The sequence below is a fragment of the Typopeltis vanoorti genome, chromosome 2 (genome assembly GCF_054136105.1).
Source record: "Typopeltis vanoorti isolate ZY-2024b chromosome 2, IOZ_Tvanoo_1.0, whole genome shotgun sequence".
Classification (NCBI taxonomy): Eukaryota; Metazoa; Arthropoda; class Arachnida; order Uropygi; family Thelyphonidae; genus Typopeltis; species Typopeltis vanoorti.
The window spans coordinates 169,347,817-169,368,751 of record NC_143550.1 but is presented as its reverse complement, the minus strand read 5'-3'; the positions used below and the strand labels follow the sequence as shown (position 1 = coordinate 169,368,751).

General features: G+C 36.7%; 1 protein-coding gene across 3 annotated transcripts in view; it reads left to right on the top strand.

Annotated features, from left to right (window-relative positions):
• Positions 1 to 20,935, top strand: part of LOC150109653 (mitochondrial ribonuclease P protein 1 homolog) — a 76,205-nt gene that overhangs the window by 9,340 nt on the left and 45,930 nt on the right. For all 3 annotated transcript variants that reach the window (XR_016549985.1, XR_016549984.1, XM_090409538.1), the window contains exon 2: positions 1,152 to 1,251. Coding sequence is in view for 1 of the 3 variants with exons in the window: in XM_090409538.1 (XP_090265664.1) it covers positions 1,152 to 1,251 (100 nt within the window). In the remaining 2 variants the exon portion in view is untranslated. The remainder of the gene's footprint in view (positions 1 to 1,151; positions 1,252 to 20,935) is intronic.

The following is a 20,935-nucleotide window of genomic DNA, read 5'->3' as shown; positions in this document are numbered from 1 at the left end:
TATTTGCAGAGAACTTTAGGCATCTTTTAGATCTACCCTGAATATAGCGGATGGAAATAGTTTTCTCTGATCTTGTGTTGGTTGCATGAGAGATACAGGAAAGACATGCAGTATTTTGTCTGGTTGTAGCCATTGGCTAAAGAAGTGTTGTGAAGGTACTTGAGTCCATTTCAAGGATACTTGAAGTACAAGGTTACTTACATAAATAATTGACTACCAAGAGTATGGCATCCCCAAAACTATTACACATACAGCCAAGGTTATTCATTCAAATAAAACTCTCTTGAAACTAAGCTGAAGTACCTATGCAACACTTTGCTTTAGCAAGTAGTTACTATCCTTATAAAATAGACAAAATATTGGATCCACTCTTCTTCCTCATAGAACACACAAGATCAAAAAAAAAAAAAAACTGTTCCCATCCCTTATATTCAGGGTTCATTTGAAAAGACCTAAATTCTCTGCTATTCAGTTCATTTTGTTACTTTGAGTCTGTCAAAAATACACTAGTAGATATGTTAATATTTGATATCATCTGTAAGGTAAATCAGGTATGTCAGCTGATCCTTTGGATATTTCTTTACACGGTATTAAATGGAAGAAGACAAGTGTACTCAGAAGTCACTGTAAGTCAGACTATTTTTAATCTATGAAGCTATGAAGCACTTCCCTGACCCTCAACAGGTATGTCTACATTAACTTGCCAAAGATCTAGGAGACCGTTCCTTTTCATTTACAATTTGAAATGCTTCTGTAACAAACTGAGTGCTGTGTATTTACCACAGATGTAATTTGTGCTCTGATGATGCAGGTTAAAAAACTGGAGAAATATCAGAAGTTCAATAAGTTTTTTTCCCCCCCTTCTAATGTTTGTACTGTGACATACTCTTAAAACACCTAAGCCTATCTGTGCATATGATTTTAATCGTGTTTATTTTATTTATTTTTTTCTTTAGGTAGATTTTGTTATCTGCTATCATTGGAAAAATGCTTATAAAAAAAGGTTATATATACTAATACATAGTTTTTGTATTATTATAGTGTTATAATTTAATGCTAAATATGTAATTTTATAATACAGCTTATTGCATTGATTTTATCATTTAACACTGATTTTGTAGGCTCTCTTTTTACTTTTTTTTTTTTTTTAGGTGGATATGTTGACAAGCTAGAACATAAACCACTTTCATTGGAAAAGTGCAAAAAAGAAAATATAACATCCCTAAGACTTCCTTTAGATAAATATATTGAGTATGTATATGTATCATGTATTTTGTTTTAGTCATTTTGTAATTAACTAACTTTTCCATAGTGTAGTTCAGACGAGCACAACTTTTATTATTATTATATAACACCTCCAGGGAGTCCAAAGACTTATCTGAGTAGGTGTCCAGAGTAGGGCACCAACTCTGCAACTCTCTTGTCTCTACCAACTGCAACTACCATCTCATCATTTACACCAATGCCATCTACCCCCCCCCCTACTGGCACCACTACACTTTCACAGACAATCACAAACATCCATGCCCAGTGGGATTCGAACCCACAGCTTTTTGCCTGGAGAGCTGATACGCTAACCACTCAGCCAACCAGGCTAGCTTATATCTTTTGTTTGAAAAAAAACCTGGGGATTCTGCATATGAAACCTGCATATCAGTTTCCATAGCTTGCTTAGTATTGATGATGCCTTTTGTTTGATGAGATGCAGATTCAAATCCAAACTAGGATGCACAGAATATAAGGGCTTAGCAACAGAAGATGAGTTAGCTGGCCTCACACAGATATAGAAGAGTTTTTATCCTATAGAAATTCTAATTTTTCATCTCACAATCAGGCAAAACCAGCTAGAACAACACACCAAGTTTAAAGTAAGGTAGTCGACTGTTTCTTTTTACCTGGGACACTTCAGAAATCCTTAACCTTTGTTTTGTGTTCTGGAACATGTCTGAGAGTCCTAGATTTCAGGAATGAAGCATTACATTAAAAAAAAAAAAAAAAGGTGGGGGGTGTATTTTGTAAACTAGGACCTGTAACAGATGGAACTGAACTGCATTAAACTGAGTCCAGGGACTTGGGTGTAATTGTGGACAGGGAGTCAGGCAAAACCAGCTAGAACAACACACTGAGTTTAAAGTAAGGTAGTCGACTGTTTCTTTTTACCTGGGACACTTCAGAAATCCTTATCCTTTGTTTTGTGTTCTGGAACATGTCTGAGAGTCCTAGATTTCAGGAATGAAGCATTACATTAAAAAAAAAAAAAAAAAAAAGGTGGGGGGGGGTGTATTTTGTAAACTAGGACCTGTAACAGATGGAACTGAACTGTATTAAACTGAGTCCAGGGACTTGGGTGTAATTGTGGACAGGGAGTTGAAGTTTATAAGGCATATTGCAAGCCAAAACAGCACACCTGTTACTCTTTATAAGGCTTATTAAAGCCTTATAAAGAGGAACCTGATGTACTCTCAGATTCCATGGGGATGAAGTCAAGAAGATCTAGTGGCGAGTGACAAAGATTGTGGCTGTTCTGTAGAATGCTCCTTATGAGGATAGATTAACGGTCTGTAGGTTAAAAAATTAGCTGATGGATGAAAAAGAGGAGACATGATAGAAACATTTAAGTTATTAAAATGGTTTTATAGAATTTGATACTTTTCAGTACATGACAAGAAGAGAGAACAAGGGGTTACCAGTGGAAGTTGTGTAAGAGTGTGGTTAGCAAGGGTGTTAGGACTAAATATTTTGCTTGGAGGGTGGTGAATGAGTGGAATGGGTTGCCAGAGGTGGTTGAGTGCTGCTTTATCATAAGGACAGGTATGATAGGTTTTGTATAAATAATCACTAATGTGTGAATAATGGATCTCCCCACGATGAGTCTTCTGACTCCATGTAGACACCTGTATAGTAATTTTCTCTGCATCAGTCCTATACAACTCTTTGTCATGTATCCTTATAAAGTTTCCATGATATCTCTTTTCTGCCTGTCAACCAACTTTTGCAACACACAGACCGGTCTGTCCTCATAGGAAGCATTTTATGGACACCACTCACCATCTTGGTCACTTGCCTCTGGATCCTCTCCACCACTTTCTCATTCCTAAGAAACCAAAGTGACCTGTGCATAGTGATCTAGGTTTTGGTGTATCAAAGTGTTAAAAAGAGAAATGATAACTTCCTTATCTCTGCTTGTTAACATGTTCTTCAATAACCAAGTAATCCTGTGAACCATCCTAGTTACCTTAGCAACATACAATATACCTTCCTTCAACTCTATATACCAACACTCCCAGATCCTTAGCTTCAGTTTCTTGTAATATACTTTCACCAGTTTTTGTTTGTAATATACTGCTTGTAATCTTTTCATCCTAAAATGAATAACTTTACACTTTTCCACATTAAACTGGTATTCATATATTTTGCCTTTGCTGTCAGCATATCAGAATCATCGTGGAAGCTCTCTGCATTGCCTTGATTAACTGTTATGCTACCTACTTTTGTACAAACTAAATAGTATTGGTCCAAGCATAGAACTTTTTGATGCAATGCTAATCACTAGCTTTCTTCAGGTTTCTGCTCTTTCACATACTGCATTTTAGTATGTCCATCGGCCACCCTCATATCCATATCACCACTTTCATTCCCTATTTGTTCCAGTTTGTGTAACAGAGTTCCATAGTGTCCTGTCAGATGCCTTTTGCAAAATCCAGCAAGTATTGATTATGTAACAATTTTGTTTATCCAACTCAGCTGTCATTCTATTATGTGAAAAGTTGGTATATTACTAAGGTCTGACCAATTCTTTACAAATTCATCCTGATCCTCCCTCATAGAGCATTGTATGAGGGAGGATCAGCACAGCATGAATTTGTGAAGAATTGGTCAAGCCATAGCAATTTACCAACTTTTCACGTTGTTTCCATTCATGAATTCTCTCTCTGACCAACTTTTCTAATACTTTTACCACTGCTCTAAAGATAATAATTAGTCTGTGATTTGTTACTGCAGTCTTGGAGCATCCTTCATGCAACAGAACTGTTCTGCTCTTTGCCCCATTGAGACTTTATCAGACCTGAGACCTATGCTAAACAGCCTAGTCAGGGGCAATATCACTGATAAATCCTTGCATAGTGGTCACTTTTTAATTCACCTATTTTGTCTGCTTCACTGAACTTGCTAACATCAGTACTTTTTAAAGTTATCCTTCCATAGTTGCTCTTCCTTTTACTTGCCATAGTGAAAGAACTGTTTGAAATTTCATTTGGCCTGGTTGGCTAATTTCTTCTAGTCTGATTTTGCCTTCCTTACTATGCTGGACACTTTCTTCTTGCTTGAGCCTTATGCTGATTATGAGCTTGTTGATCACCTTTTGTGTTATAACCCTCCACAACACTTTTTTTTTTTGCAGTTCCTGTTTCATAATACTAATCATCCATCTAACTCCAACCTAATTTATCCTGCTATCTTGGGTACACAGTCTAATATTGCTTCCTTCAAATATCCCTTCATCTCGAGTGTTGTACTAATATTCATCATAACCATTATCAAATTCGTGACATTTACCATCAAGGGGTGTACAGGATATGATAGTACTACATGAAAAATTTACATCATTAGACTTCTTACGTACAATTTTCTGCCAAATCAATCTGTTACCTGTCAAAGCTACAACATTGTCAGATCTTATATTTATATATCTGTCTTCTAAGGCACTTTTTACTATATCAATCCACCTATATCTTGGTCTTCTTCTGGGTCTTTTTCCTGCCAACCTGGTAGAGAACACTTGTTTGGCTAATCTTTCCTCAACCATTCTGTTTAAGTGACCATACCACCTGAGATTAGCTCTGCTAATCCATTCCAGGATGCTGACAATGTCAAGTTCTTTCCTAATATCCTCTTTTTTAATATGATATTGCCATTGATGCCATCTGTTCATGCCCCTAATCTTTCTCAGGACTCTCATATCTGTGGTCTCTAGTCTTTGGTCAAGTGTTTTACTTCTGACTCAGCTCTCAAATCCATAAGTTAAAATTGGTTTGAACACTGTCTTGTATACAGCTAATTTAGTGTTTTGACTAATTTCTCTTTTATTCCATATAAATTTATTCAGTTGATTTCTTACCATATCAGCTTTGTTGATTCTGTTATCTATTTCCATATTTAATTTACCACCTTCACTAAAAATCGTTCCTAAGTAGCTGAAATGTTTTACTTGTTCTGTAGGTTCTCCATTCACAATGCAGCTAATATTTTCAAAGTTTGTGCCTATTTTCATTATCTTTGTCTTGTTATTGCTGACCTTCATACCATATCTATCACAACAGTTATTCAATTTAGTCAGGGAATCTTGCAGACTTGTAGCAGATTTATTTAGAAGTATAACATCATCCGCATAAAGCAAAAAGCTGTCATTAACATCTTCAATTTTGATATCAGCTTTAATACCACTTTCCTTCATAATGTGATCCATATAGATAATGAATAACAGAGGGGATAATGTACATCCTTGTCTGACACCAGTTTTAACATTAAACCATCTCCCTGTACTTGCTTCATTTCAACTGCTGACTTACAACTCAAATAAAGACTTAAGTATTGTTTGATATAATGCCCCACTGACACCATGCAACTGTAGCGTTATGAATAGCTTCTCTCTCTCTCTTGGCACCTTGTAATATGCTTTTTCCAGATCTACAAAACATAAATACAGATCTTTGTTATATTCCCATGACTTTTCAACTATTTGTCGTAAAGTGAATATCTAATTCTGACAGCCTCTATTTGGCCTGAATCTAGCTTGTTTATCACCAAACTTCTCTTCCACAACTGTTTCTCAAGTATACTGGCATAAATCTTACCAGGAACACTCAGTAGAGAAATACCTCTGTAATAATTCTCACAAAGAGTTTTATTTCCCTTTTTATATATGGATACTATGAGAGCTCTACTCCAATCATCTGGAATTCGTCCTTCTGTCCATGTCCTCTGAACTATGCAGTGTAGCCACTGTAAAATTTGTATACCTCCATACTTGAGCATTTCTGGTCTAATATCATCTACTCCAGCTGCCTTTCCACATTTCAGACTTTTGATGGCTTTTTCTTCTTCAAGTATATGTATATGGATATGTATTCCTGATTGCATTACTGGTCAGTGTTTTTCATCACTATGCTATCATCACTGCTAGTTTCTTTTAGCAGTTTTTCAAAGTAATTACTCCCATATTTCAAGGATATCTTTTTCTCCAGTTTTCATATCACCTTTATCATCTCTAATTCCTTTTACAGCATTCTTTCCTCCATTTCTGAGCTTCTTCAACAACCTCCAGAATATCTTGTCACCTTCTTGATATTTATTATGTTCAATATTCTTACCAAAGTCTTCCTATGACTTTTGTTTAGCTAGTTTTACACAGTATTTAGCTTTCTTACATTTGTCTCTGTATTCTCTAAGAGCTCAAGCTGACTTATTTGCCAAGAACTTTTGATATGCTTTCTTCTTTTCCTTCACTGTCTCTTTAACTTCCTGTGTCACCAGGGAGTTCCGATTTTTCTATCCTTGCAGACAACCTTACCACATGCCTCTGAGGCAGAATCAATCACTGTTTAGTTCAGAGCTTGCCACCGAATCTCCAAGGTTTGATTCCTGTTCTCAAACTCTTTCATTTTTTCTTGAATAAGCTTTGTGTATTTTAGTCTACAGTTCACATCTGACAGCTGCTCAACTTTTATTCATTTTAAAACTTTCTTGCATGTTCTTCTTTTCAATATGAAATTCAGTTTTATCCTGCTTAAGACTAAATGGTGATCACTTCCAATTTCAAATCCTCTGTACACTCTAGTGTCCTGCACCACAGAGAAAACATCACTATCGACAGTAACATAGTCAATGAGACTTTTCTTATTCCTTGCCTCCTCTCTCCATGTGAATTTGTGCACATTTTTATGTTGGAACATGGTGTTAGTAATAACCAGTCCATGTCTTGAGCAGAAATCCAACAAATATTTGCTATTATTATTAGTTTTACTCTTTTCTTCAAATTTTCCCAAAATATTTTTGTATGTCTAATAATCATTTCCTACTCTGCTATTTAGATCCCCAACAAGACTAATTTTTCATTGTGTCAGTTGCTTTTTCTAAAGCCTCAAAAAAATTCCAACACTTCTACTTTAGGAGAACCTTCTGTGGGACCATATGCACAAATAAGTCTCATTGTCCAGTTCCCCATTCTGATATTTGCCCACATCACTCTACCTGAAATTGCCTGCCATTCAAGAAGAGAGAAGTGGGCAAAACCAGAATGGGGAACTGGACAATGAGACTTATTTAGTGTTGAATACTATGGCTACTCCTTCTTTTCCTTAATTGTCATTGCCTGAATATTACATTTTGTATTTATTGCTCAGAAAGAGCTCACCAGTTTTGGTCTTTTTTTGTTTCAGTCACCCCTATTATGTCGATCTGGTACATATCTAATTCCTCAGCTAGCTCCATTTCTTTGCCATTCAAGCTTCTTATGTTGATAGTACCGATCTTCAATTCCGGTGATATGAATTTGGGGTGTGTTCTTCCCTTGTATATTTGTATGCTGTGGTACTGCTTCAGCATGTCATAATCACCTGCCCTGTAGTTCACATATATGCCTTAATTTAAAATCCCAGTGTTTCACAACCTCCCAAGTCAAGCCTGCATGATCACTCACTTCAATTGAAAGTAATATGGGCAACTTGATTATGCACAGCTCTTCTGACATGACAATATCCAACACTCTTCTACCTTGATTTCTCCCCCCCCCAACACACACACACACACACACACACACACACACACACACACACACACACACACACACACACACACACACACACACACACACTTCACATGCTGTTTCAAGAAATTATCTTTTGAAAAAATTGCATTTTCTTCTTGCCATGCAATCTTTCCTCCTCCTAATCTATTAATGCAGTTAAAGTTCCCTGTAATAATCAACACCTGCACTCATTACACAAGTTTAATGAGGAAAAGTGTCAAGTTGTGCATTTTAAAATGAAAAGAGTATAAGCAGTATACCAAACAGAAACTGATGAAACTATATTTCAAGAAACTGAAGCTAAGGATCTGATTTAGTGATACATATCTTCTGCATGATCTCTTACATCAGTTGGTTGCTCCTACAGTAGCAGCCAACTATGTATTTTGTCCTATTGGCCACTATCTCACACCATCATCATCATCAAATTCCTGCCATGTACCCTCAAGGGATGTACAGGATATGATAGTACTGCATGAAAAAAATTACATCATCACTAACTTACTATCTACAATTTTCCTCCAAATCAGTCTGTTACTTGTCAAGACTTCAACATTATCAGATCTTATATTTCTATCATGTAAGGCACTTTGTACCGTATCAATCCACCTATATCTCGGTCTTCATCTGGGTCGTTTTGCTGCCAACCTGGCAGAGAACGCTTATTTTGCTAATCTTTCTTTGCCCATTCTATTTAAATGACCATACCACCTGATATTAGCTCTGCTAATGCATTCCTGAATGCTGACAATGTCAAGTTCTTTCCTAATATCCTCATTTTTAATATGATATTGCCATTGATGCCATCTGTTCACGCCTATAATCTTTCTGAGGAATCTCATATCTGCGGTCTCTAGTCTTTGTTCAAGAGTTTTACTTCTGACTCGGCTCTCAGATCCATAAGTTAAAACTGGTTTGAACACTGTCTTGTATACAGCTAATTTAGTCTTCCGACTAATTTCTCTCTTATTCCATATGAATTTATTCAATTGAGTTCCCACCATACCAGCTTTGCTGATTCTGTTGTCTATTTCTATATTTAATTTACCATCTTTAGTAAAAATTTTGCCTAAATAGCTGAAATGTTTTACTTGTTCCACAGGTTCTTCATTCACAACACAGTTGACATTTCAATGCTTCTGCCTATTTTCATTGTCTTTGTCTTTTTATTACTGACCTTCATACCATATTTATTACAACAGTTATTCAATTTAGTCAGAGAATCTTGCAGACTTGTAGTGGATTTATTTAGAAGTATAACATCATCTGCATAAAGCAAAGAGCTGACATTAACATCTCCAATTTCGATATCATGTTTAGTAACACTTTCCTTCATAATGTACATCCTTGTCTCACACCAGATTTAATATTAAACCATCTTCTTGTACTTCCTTCAATTCTAACTACTGACTTACAACTCAAATAAGGACTAAGTATTGCTTGATATAATCTCCCATTGACACCATAATAACTGTTGCGTATTGAATAGCTTCTCTCTTGGCACCTTGTCATATGCCTTTACCAAATCGACAAAACTTAAATACAGATCTTTGTTATATTCCCATGCTTTCTCGACTATTTGTCGTAAAGTGAAGATCTGATCCTGACACCCTCTATTTGGCCTGAATCCAGCTTGTTCTTCACCAAGCTTTTCTTCCACAATTCTTCTCAACTCTTTCTCAAGTATACTTACTTGCATAGATTTTGCCAGGAACACTCAGTAGGGAAATACCTCTGTAATTCTCACATTCAGTTTTATTTCCCTTTTTATATATGGGTACTATGAGAGCTCTACTCCAATCATCGGGAATTCGTCCCTCTGTCCAGTCTTTGTGAACTATGTAGTGCAGCCACTGTAAGACTCTCATACCACCATACTTCAGCATTTCTGGTCGAATATCATCTACTCCTGTTGCCTTTCCACATTTCAAGGCCTTTGATGGCTTTTTCTATTTCAAGTATGGATATGTATTCCTGACTGCATGCCTGGTCAGTGTTTTTCTCCACTGTGCTGTCATCAATGCTTGTTTCATTCATCAGCCTTTCAAAGTAATTACTCCATACTTCAAGGATATCTTTTTCTCCCGTTTTCATTTCACCTTTATCATCTCGAACTCCTTTTACAGCACTCTTTCCTCCATTCCTAAGCTTCTTCAACAACTTCCAGAATATCTTACCATCTTCTTGATATTTATTTTCTATGTTCTTGCCAAAGTTCTCCCATTACTTTTGTTTAGCTAGTTTTACACAGTGTTTAGCATTCTTGCATTTGTCTCTGTATTCTCTAAGAGCATAAGCTGACTTATTTGACAGGAACTTTTGATATGCTTTCTTTTTTTCCTTCACTGCCTCTTTAACTTCCTGTGTCCACCAGGGAGTTCTGATTTTTTTATCCTTCCAGACAACCTCACCACATGCCTCTCTGGCAGAATCAATCAATGTTTTCTTCAGATTTTGCCACTGAATCTCCAAGGTTTGATTCCTCTTCTCAAACTCTTTCAATTTTTCTTCAATAAGCTTTGTATATTTCAGTCTACAGTTCACATCTGAGAACTGCTCAACTTTTATTCACTTATAACTTCCTTACATGTTATTCTTTTCAATATGAAATTCAATTTTATCCTGCTCAAGACTAAATAGTGATCACTTCCAATTTCAAATCCTCTGTACACTCTGGTGTCCTGCACCAAGGAGAAAACATCACTATCAACAATAGCATAGTCAATGAGACTTTTCTTATTCCTTGTCTCTTCTCTCCATGTGAATTTGTGCATATTTTTATGTTGGAACATGGTGTTAGTAATAACCAGTCCATGTCCTGAGCAGAAATCCAACAGATATTGGCCATTATTATTAGCTTTGCTCTTTTCTCCAAATTTTCCCAAAATATTTTTGTATGTCTCACAATCATTTCCTACTCTGCTATTTATGTTCCCAACAAGGACCAACTTTTCCTTTTTCATTGTGTCAGTTGCTTTTTCTAAATCCTCAAAAAATTCCTCCACTTCTACCTTAGTAGAACCTTCTGTGGGACCATAGGCACAAATAAGTCTCATTGTCCAGTTCCCCCATTCTAATATTTGCCAATGTCACTCTACTTGAGACCTGCCATTCAAGAAGATTAGCCTCGTATTTTGTGTTGAATACTATGGCTACTCTTTCTTTTCCTTGATTGTCATTGCCTGTATATAACATTTTGTGTTTATTGCTCAGAAAGATCTCACCTGTTTTTGTGTTTTTTGTTTCAGTCATCCCTATTATGTCGATCTGGTACTTATCTAATTCCTCAGCTAGCTCAATTTCTTTGCCATTCTGGTTTCTTATGATCTCACACCATATTGTCTCAAATGAATTGCCATCCACACATCTGTCTTCTCATTTCCTACTTATATGCTGTATTTAGCAATATCCCATTCCTGTTTTTTTTTTCTTTCTATCTTTCCTGAAAATAAGATCCCCCTCACACTCTATCCCTGTAACTACATCATCTGCTGTTAGCCAAGTCTCACTAATCTTCTCCCTCTCTTTTCCCTACTACCTGTTAGGCTTCAATGACCCTTACAACATATGCTGATTACTTCATTCAGTTTTGTCACTTGAGAGACTAGATTCTGTATTTTTATTTTTTATTTTTTTCTCATTTTCACATTCACTCATCCATCCCTAATAGCTTTAATTTTCTTGACTTTGTGCTTCTATGTTCTGTTATTTATCAATAAAAAGTGTAGAGTAGATATGATATACATTTTTCTTAAGGTATATGGAATAGAGAATGAATTTCATCATTCAGTCTGAGACCTTCATCCTGTTTACTCAGAGGCCTACAGTAACTTGTAAAAGTACCACGTATGGTCTGGTCTTAAGAGCAGGATTTCCAGATTATCTATCCCATGTACTGTACTAATACTAATGTACTTTTGGAATAACTTTGTTGTGGATGAGATGCAAATGAAAAAAAAAAAAAAAAAAAAACATTCCAACCACACTAATCTGGTTGGCTGAATGAGTAACATCTCTGCAATAAACATGCTGTAAGTTTGAGTCTCACTGTGACCTAGATGTTTGTGGAAGTCTGCAGGTAGATGATTTTCATTACCCGATGTCAGTCACAACCCGTTTATTAGAGTGAAGTAGCTTAAACAAGTCTCGTGTTCTGCTTTCTAGTGTAAGTGACCCAGGTATCTAACTCATCCACTCACAGTACTGACACACACACATACATACATTATTGAAAAATCTTTCCTGCATGGGATTTACTTTAAAAAAACTTACATTTTTTTATGTGAATCCATAATGTTATTTCAATTTTCTGTGAGTGGATGAAATCATGTATTGCTTGCTTGAATCTTGATAGTTTATATTCTTTTAGGCACACACACTTGTGGAACTTCCTATTTGTTCAAAGTACTAGATGCCACATGGATATGGTACTTGTAGACCTCTGGATGTGACAGTGCATTAAGCTTGCCCTTAAATCAGCATAGAAAAAAAGCCAACTTTTGTGGGATGATATGTGGTCTGTAATTCTGTAGTGTATAGTAGTTCTGGCTTAGTTTCTACAGGTTCATTGTACAAAAGGAATGGGAACTATAATAATGGTAAATATAAGACAATTGCACATGTTGACTATAACTATTTATCATTTTTTTTTTTTTTAAATGTGTTCCACAAAATGTGCAAGTTATGCATGAATGAGCTCTGGCTGCACAGATTTTATTGAAATTTGGTATTTTTCTTAGTCTGATTGGCCAAGTAGATAGCATATATCCACAGCCTATAAAAGTCCTTAGGTGGGAGACATTTTCATTTTCTTGCTGTGTATAATCAGGCAATCTGCTTATTAGAGGGTCTGAAGTGGCTTTAATAGTACCATGTGTGGACTCATACAAGATTCTCAGATGATCAAACCCTTAAGCCTTAATTAAAATGTTGAATAACTAATCCTGCAGTATCCATAAACTGCAGTATTAGATTTCAAAATGTTTTTTTTTCATCCTATTGAAAAAAAAATTATTTTTCTTTTAATTTGAAAATGCTAATATGATGAATACATTCATAAGATTTGTTAAGAATGGAAGTTATATCAGAGTAATGAAATAGCTAAAAATTGGTATCTGAAGTCAGAAAATGATTCAAAGGAAGATTTGTGATATTTTATGTGAAAGATGTGATGTACTCTTTCAGATGATGGCATTAGTTCTGTAAACAGTAATGCTTTATTCTTTCTTGATTGTTTAGTAGGATCTGTATTGTTATTGCATGATAAATACTGAGCACTTTTAGTTGGCCAGCAACTCGCTGTTAAAATAAGATTAAACTTAAGTATGCAATCCATTATTAACCATTTAAATAATATAATATTCTTTTAACTACTGGCTAAAATCATGCAATGGAAACAGGAAGTTCCTAATTCAGTGATGGAATTTTACCTCTTACACCTAAAGCCTCTAAGCCTTCTGAATCAAGTGAAGAAATTCATCTCCCACTTAAAGATGATCACAAAAACGTCCATAAAGGGATTTGGACCTGCAACCTGGAGAACTGTTACTCTAATCATTCAGCCAACCATCTTGGCCAAGTGGTTAACATGGACTATAGATTCAAATACTAGTGTTGCATGGATGTGTTTTTTTGGTTATAAGTGTTTTTCGTCACCTTGCATGAGACCACTGCCTTGCTTATTTGTAGGCCAGATGTGGCCTGAAAACAAGCATCATGTTTGATTTCTAGAGCTGGGTTCCTGGATTATCTAACCTTTAGCCTACCCAGTGACAGACCAAGATAATTTCTCGACCCAGGCAGACTTTGTGTGTGATGCTCCTAATTTTTTTTTATACTTAAGTACTTTCTAATTGTAAGTATAAGTATTTTTTCAAATTATTAATAATTTCAACACTTCATTAATTTAACTTATCATTTTTATTCACTGAGATATACTACATAAAAAAGAAACAAATAAAAATGATTACAAACAAAAATTATTGAGTTTACACTGTAATTTGAATTTAATCAATTATAATTTAGAAATATTTTTTCTTGATTTTAAATCTGCAAAAGCTTTTATTCTTTCACCAATGTCTATATTTTGGGCAACAACATTTTCCATAGATAACAAGGCCAAAGAATTTAATCTCTTACTCTCTACTGTCGATCACAAATATGTTTTGATAAGTTTTAGCAAATTTAGGAATTGTCAGCAAAATTCTCAATGCAACTCACGTATCTGGAACTATATTCTACAAATTGCTTGCTTTTAAAAATTGTAAAGTTTCTAGTGGTGAATTGATGTTTTCTGGAGGTAAACTGTCATTTTTGAATTTGAAATTTGCGAATCATTATTTTCATTATTTTTGGAAGGAGCGCAGGCTCTAAGGCCTTAGCGCTGCCGTTAGTTTTGGCACTCCCTGCTTTTGATTCTTAACCTGGGTGGTAGCATCTCCCTTGAGGCACTGTGAACACTGAAAGGGGTGGTAAGCTTTATAATACTACTAATATAATAAAAGCAAAAAATTCCATATTTAATCTATCATCTTTATTTATATTGTATTTTTGATATATTGTATCAACACTTTCTTTTGTTCAGAATATTGTATGACTGAGAGGTCAAAGCTGTATAACTGAGAGGAGACCTTCACATAGCCTTTAAAGGAATGCGGAGAACCGACCAGGGCTTCTGACCTAATGTCCAATCCTCACCTTCTCGTGGTGCACCCTGTTGGGTATCTACTTGGATACTGAATGAACGAGGATGGGCTGGCAATTTGGGATTTAGCTGACCAAATTGTATTCTTATTGGTTAAACCAAAAATAAAAAATGAGGGTACGACATGACAAAATTTCATGCCAGATGGGGCGTCGCCCGGTTAAACAAGGCCCCCGTTGTTTTCGCCAGGGAACCAGGGCGAACAGCGAAAAGTCAGCTACTGGAACAATTCTGAAAACAAACCCCAACTCAATATCACCAGAGTTAAAGATCGGTACTATCAACATAAGAAGCCTGAATGGCAAAGAAATGGAGCTAGCTGAGGAATTAGATAAGTACCAGATCGACATAATAGGGGTGACTGAAACAAAAAACACAAAAACTAGTGAGATCTTTTTGAGCAATAAATACAAAATGTTATAGTCAGGCAATGACAATCAAGGAAAAGAAGGAGTAGCCATAGTATTCAACACAAAATACGAGGCTAATCTTCTTGAATGGCAGTCAGTCTCAAGTAGAGTAATGTTGGCAAATATGAGAATAGGGAACTGGACAATGAGACTTATTTGTGCCTATGGTCCTACAGAAGGTTCTAATAAGGTAGAACTGGAGGAATTTTTTGTGGCTTTAGAAAAAGCAACTGACACAATGAAGAAGGAAAAGTTGGTCCTTGTTGGGGATCTAAATAGCAGAGTAGGAAATGATTGCGAGACATACAAAAATATTTTGAGAAAATTTGGAGAAAAGAGCAAAGCTAATAATAATGGCAAATATCTGTTGGATTTCTGCTCAGGACATGGACTATTTATTACTAACACCATGTTCCAACATAAAAATGTGCACAAATTCACATGGAGAGAGGAGGCAAGGAATACGAAAAGTCTCATTGACTATGCTATTGTTGATAGTGATGTTTTCTCCCTGCTGCAGGACACCAGAGTGTTCAGAGGATTTGAAATTGGAAGTGATCACTATTTAGTCTTGAGCAGGATAAAATTGAATTTCATATTGAAAAGAATAACATGTAAGGAAGTTATAAGTGAATAAAAGTTGAGCAGTTCTCAGATGTGAACTGTAGACTGAAATATACAAAGCTTATTGAAGAAAAATTGAAAGAGTTTGAGAACAGGAATCAAACCTTGGAGATTCAGTGGCAAAATCTGATGAAAACATTGATTGATTCTGCCAGAGAGGCATGTGGTGAGGTTGTCTGCAAGGATAACAAAATCAGAACTCCCTGGTGGACACAGTAAGTTAAAGAGACAGTGAAGGAAAAGAAGAAAGCATATCAAAAGTTCCTGACAAATAAGTCAGCTTGTGCTCTTAGAGAATATAGAGACAAATGCAAGAATGCTAAACACTGTGTAAAACTAGTTAAACAAAAGTCATGGGAGTACTTTGGCAAGAATATAGAAAATATTATTATTATTATTATTATTATTATTATTACGGGTATCTCCATGGAGTCAGTAGACTCATCGCGGGAGACCCAAGCTAGCAAAACAATATCTGTCATATCTCTTCTTGAATTCATTTACAGATGAAGAGCTCACAACAAAGTCAGGCAATGAATTCCACTCATTCACCACCCTCCAGGCAAAAAACCTTGTTCTGACACCTTTGTTAACCACACTCTTCTTTAATTTCCAGAGATGACCTCTTGTTCTTCCATCACTATCACACAGCTGAAACATTTCCCCTGCATCAATCCTATAAAAACCTTTAAGTAATTTGAATGTTTCTATCATATCCCCTCTTCTTCGCCTATCAACCAATCTCTGCAATCCACAAGCTCTCAATCTATCAATGTAGGGAGCATTTTTTATATCACTCACCAACTTGGTCACTCTTCTCTGAACCCTCTCCACAGCCTCCTCATCTCCAAGGAATCCAGGTGACCAGACCTGAGCACAGTAATCCAAATGTGGAAGTATCAATGCTTTATAAAGGGGAATAATAACCTCTTTATCTCTGGATGTCAGTGTGTTCCTCAACAACCAAGTAATCCTATGTGCAATCTTGGACACCTTAGCAATGTGTCCTCTGAACTTCATCTCCTTATCTACCAATACCCCTAAGTCCCTAGCCTCGTCAATCTCTTGGAGTACCTTTCCATCTATGTAGTACACAGCTGGTAATCTTTTAATCCCAAAATGCAAGACTTTACACTTTTCCACATTGAACTGACATCCATTTTCTTTTGCCCATTTTACCAGCTTATTTAAATCCTCCTGCAAACTTTCAACATCAGCTTGATTTTTTATTGCACTACACAACTTTGCATCATCAGCAAACAACTGAATATCTCCCTTTAAGCCGTTTCCTATATCATTTATATACAAATTAAACAACATTGGCCCAAGCACAGAGCCCTGAGGCACACCACTGGTCACCTGCCTCATTCTGGACTCGGCTCCTCCATACACCACCTTATGGTATCTCTCCCTGAGCCATTCTCCTATCCATATCACCAATTTAATATCCATTCCCATCTGCTCCAATTTGCGTAACAGTGTTCTATGGGGTATCCTGTCAAAAGCCTTAGCAAAATCCAGAAGTACCACTGTGTAGCCAGTTCCTTTGTCCAACTCTGATGTTATTCTATTATGGATAGTTAATAGATTGCTAAGGCAGGATCTACCTTTAACAAAACCATGTTGGCCTCTATAGAGTATCATATCCTGATCCACCCATTCTTGAATTTTGTCTTTAACCAACTTTTCCAATACTTTTACCACTACTCCTGAGATGGTGATTGGTCTGTAATTCAATACTGCAGTTTTAGAGCCACCCTTATGCAAAGGAACCACTTTGCCTAACTTCCACTCCCTAGGGACCATACCAGAGTTCAAACTTAAATTAAATATCCAGGTAAGAGGGGTTGACAATTCATTTGCACATTCACGCAACACCCGAGCTGATATTCCATCTAAGCCTACCGCAGTGTTTGCATTTAAGTTTCGCAATATATTTAATACCTCTGATTCTTTAGCTTCAATTCTCACATTAGGTATTGCTATAGGTATAGAGATATCCTCACTTGGGTGATAGACTTTTGAGAAGTGATCACTCAGTAACTCGACTATTACATCTGATTTTGTCACCTCAATACCATCAGCACCCACTAAGGTTATCCTTCCGAAGTCATTCTTCTTCTTACTTGCCACATAGCGGAAGAACTCTTTGGGATTACCCTTGATCTCTTTGGCTAAGGTCTTCTCATAATCTGATTTAGCTTTTCTTACTATGCTGGTAACCTTCCTAGCTTGAGCCTTGTACTGCTCATGGGTGTCCTGATCGCCCTTCTCCTTGTAAATTCTCCATAACATTTTCTTTTTTTGTAGTTCAAGCTTGATACTACTGCTCATCCATCTAATGCCTGCCTTGTTTGACCTCCTGACCATGGGGACACAATCTGATATTGCTTTCCTCAGATACCCGCTGATTTTATCCCAAGCACTGCTAACATCTTTCCTTTGCAATATGTTCTGCCATGGGATGGTTGCAAGCTCACTCCGAAGCTTGTTATAATTGCCTAACCTGTAGTTTGGTACATACCCCTTCTTAATAGCAAAATCCACAGATTTTGCAACCTCCCAAGTCAATACCACATGATCGCTTTCACCAACTGGAGGTAACGAGGTCACCTTACTTATGCGTATAACCTCTGAACCAATAACCAGGTCCAACACTCTCACACCACGTGTCCCTTCAGTTACGTGCTGTTTCAAGTAATTATCTCGTAGCAGATGTATGAACTCCATTTCCTTTTTGCTACGTGATATTTCCTCCTTCCAATTGATATCACCATAATTAAAATCCCCCATAATAATCACTAAGCCTTCACTCATTGCACTAAGTTGCTGATGCATGAATTCAATATCTCCCCCTGTACTCCCTGGCCTATAGCAGCATCCAACTGTATATTTGGTTGCGTTGGTCACTATTTCGCACCAGACTGCCTCAAATGAACTCTCATTCACATGTCTATCATCATGATATACTACTTTCTTTGGCTGCAACACATCAGCTATCATCAACAGTACTCCTCCTCCTGTTCTATCTTCTCTATCCTCCCTGAAAATACTGTACCCATCACATTCAATTCCAGTGACCACATCTTCTGCTGACAGCCAAGTTTCACTAATGCCTACAACTTTTGGTGAGATTTCACTGACTAATGCCAAAAATTCTTCTCTCTTATTTCTAATGCTTCTAGCATTGGTATACAAAAATTGCAGATTCCCTCTAGATCTTGTACCGGCTTTAGAACTGATATATAAGTCACTAACTACCGTAGTCCTATGCCGATTTTTTTCCCCTCTCTTCTGCAATTTATTCTGCCTATAAGGATCAATAAATACACAATCAGTGCTAAAGTTTCTCTCTCTTACACTCAACCTTTTCAATATTAGTTTCCCTGCCCAATAACTTCAACCTGTTCAGAAAACAATAACTTCTTCAATCTCTTATGTCCTTCCATGTTAAGATGCAGTCCATCTCTAGCATACAACTGCCTTTTTCCTTCAAACACACTCCAAACATCAACAAACTCCAGACCTCTTTTTCTGCACATTCTTGCAATCATATCATTCATTATCATTGCTCGTCTACTTAACTCGTAATTGTCAAAACGAGGCAGCACACACACTATTCTCCCATTGACACTTTTCCTCTTCACAATATCTAATAATGTTCTTAAATCTTTTCCTACCCGATTTATACTACCTCTCAGGTCATTCGTACCCACCATAACTATCATCTTGTCTGTTTCATGCCCTCTCTTTATTGCTAAAGCCACTCTTTCTATTGTACCATCAGCCAAGCACTCCTCATGCATACCACTCTCCATACCCTTAATCATAGAATCACCATATATTTTACCTCTATTAACTTCATTCAAGTTCACACTCATGGACTCATTCTCTACACTATTCAGCATGACTCTCCCAGCTTCATTACTCAACTCTCTATTACTTACCCCCCCACTCTCACTACATCTCATTTCTTCTTGGCTACTTGTGGTTTTATTATGTTGACTCCCAATCACTCCCATACTATTTATTACTGAATCATTCACCAAAGACTCACCCATATGTAATCCTGTTCTAGTTACTTCAGCTAAAGTAATCTCTATAGTCCTAATTTCTCTGTTTAACACATTAAACTCAGCTTTAACTTCCAGTATCTCCTTACCGATCACTTCCACTTCCTCATGAAGAAGATGAAGGTCATTTTTCATTTTCATAAACTCCCGCCGAAGTTCTTCCGCTACGGTCCCGATGTCAGCTTCCATTCCTAAACGCTCCAGCCTATCCCGACACTTCTCACATACGTCGACATTTTCTTTCTTTTCATTTTGCCAGACCGACCACAGATCCTTCACATTTTTCGGTGCATACATGTAGCAGTTTCCGCAACGCATCCATTGCGAAAAATCTAACGCTGAGCCAGCCTTTCGTGTAGTAGTAGAAGTCCTGCGCGCCGCTGACGTACGTTTCTTGTTGGACGCCATCTTTACACGTTGATATAGTGATACAAACGGCAGTGAAAACACAATATATACACCACAGTTCTAAACAATAATACCACTGAAGGACACTTGTTTCTAACCGATGCACAATTTTAGCACAATTTGTGACAAAAAGCCACACTATATTTAACTTTAAAAACACGTTTTCTAGACTAGCTAAACTCGACCGCCACATTTACCAAGGACCGGGATAGGCTGGAGCGTTTAGGAATGGAAGCTGACATCGGGACCGTAGCGGAAGAACTTCGGCGGGAGTTTATGAAAATAAATATCAAGAAGCTGACAAAATATTCTGGAGGTTGTTGAAGAAGCTTAGGAACGGAGGAAAGATTGCTGTAAAAGGATAAAAAAAAAGGATAATGTAAAAGGAGTTAGAGATGATAAAGGTGACATGAAAACAGAAGAAAAAGATGTCTTTGAAATATGGATTAATTACTTTGAAAAACTGCTAAATTAAACAAGCAGTGATGACAGCACAGTGATAAAAACCACTACCCAGGCATGCAGTCAGCAATATATATCCATACTTGAAGTAGAAAAAGCCATTCAAAGGCTTGAAATGTGGAAAGGACTAGATGATATTTGACCAGAAATGCTGTAGTATGGTGGTATAAGAGTCTTACAGTGGCTGTTCAGAAAGTCTGGACAGAGGGACAAATTCCCGATGATTGGAGTAGAGCTCTCATAGTACCCATATATAAAAAGGGAAATAAAACTAAATGTGAGAATTACAGAGCTATTTCCCTACTGAGTGTTCCTGTCAAGATCTATATAAGTATACTTGAGAAACGGTTGAGAAGAATTGTGGAAGAAAAGCTTGGTGAAGAACAAGCTGGATTCAGGCCATATAGAGGCTGTCAGAATCAGATCTTCACTTTACGACAAATAGTTG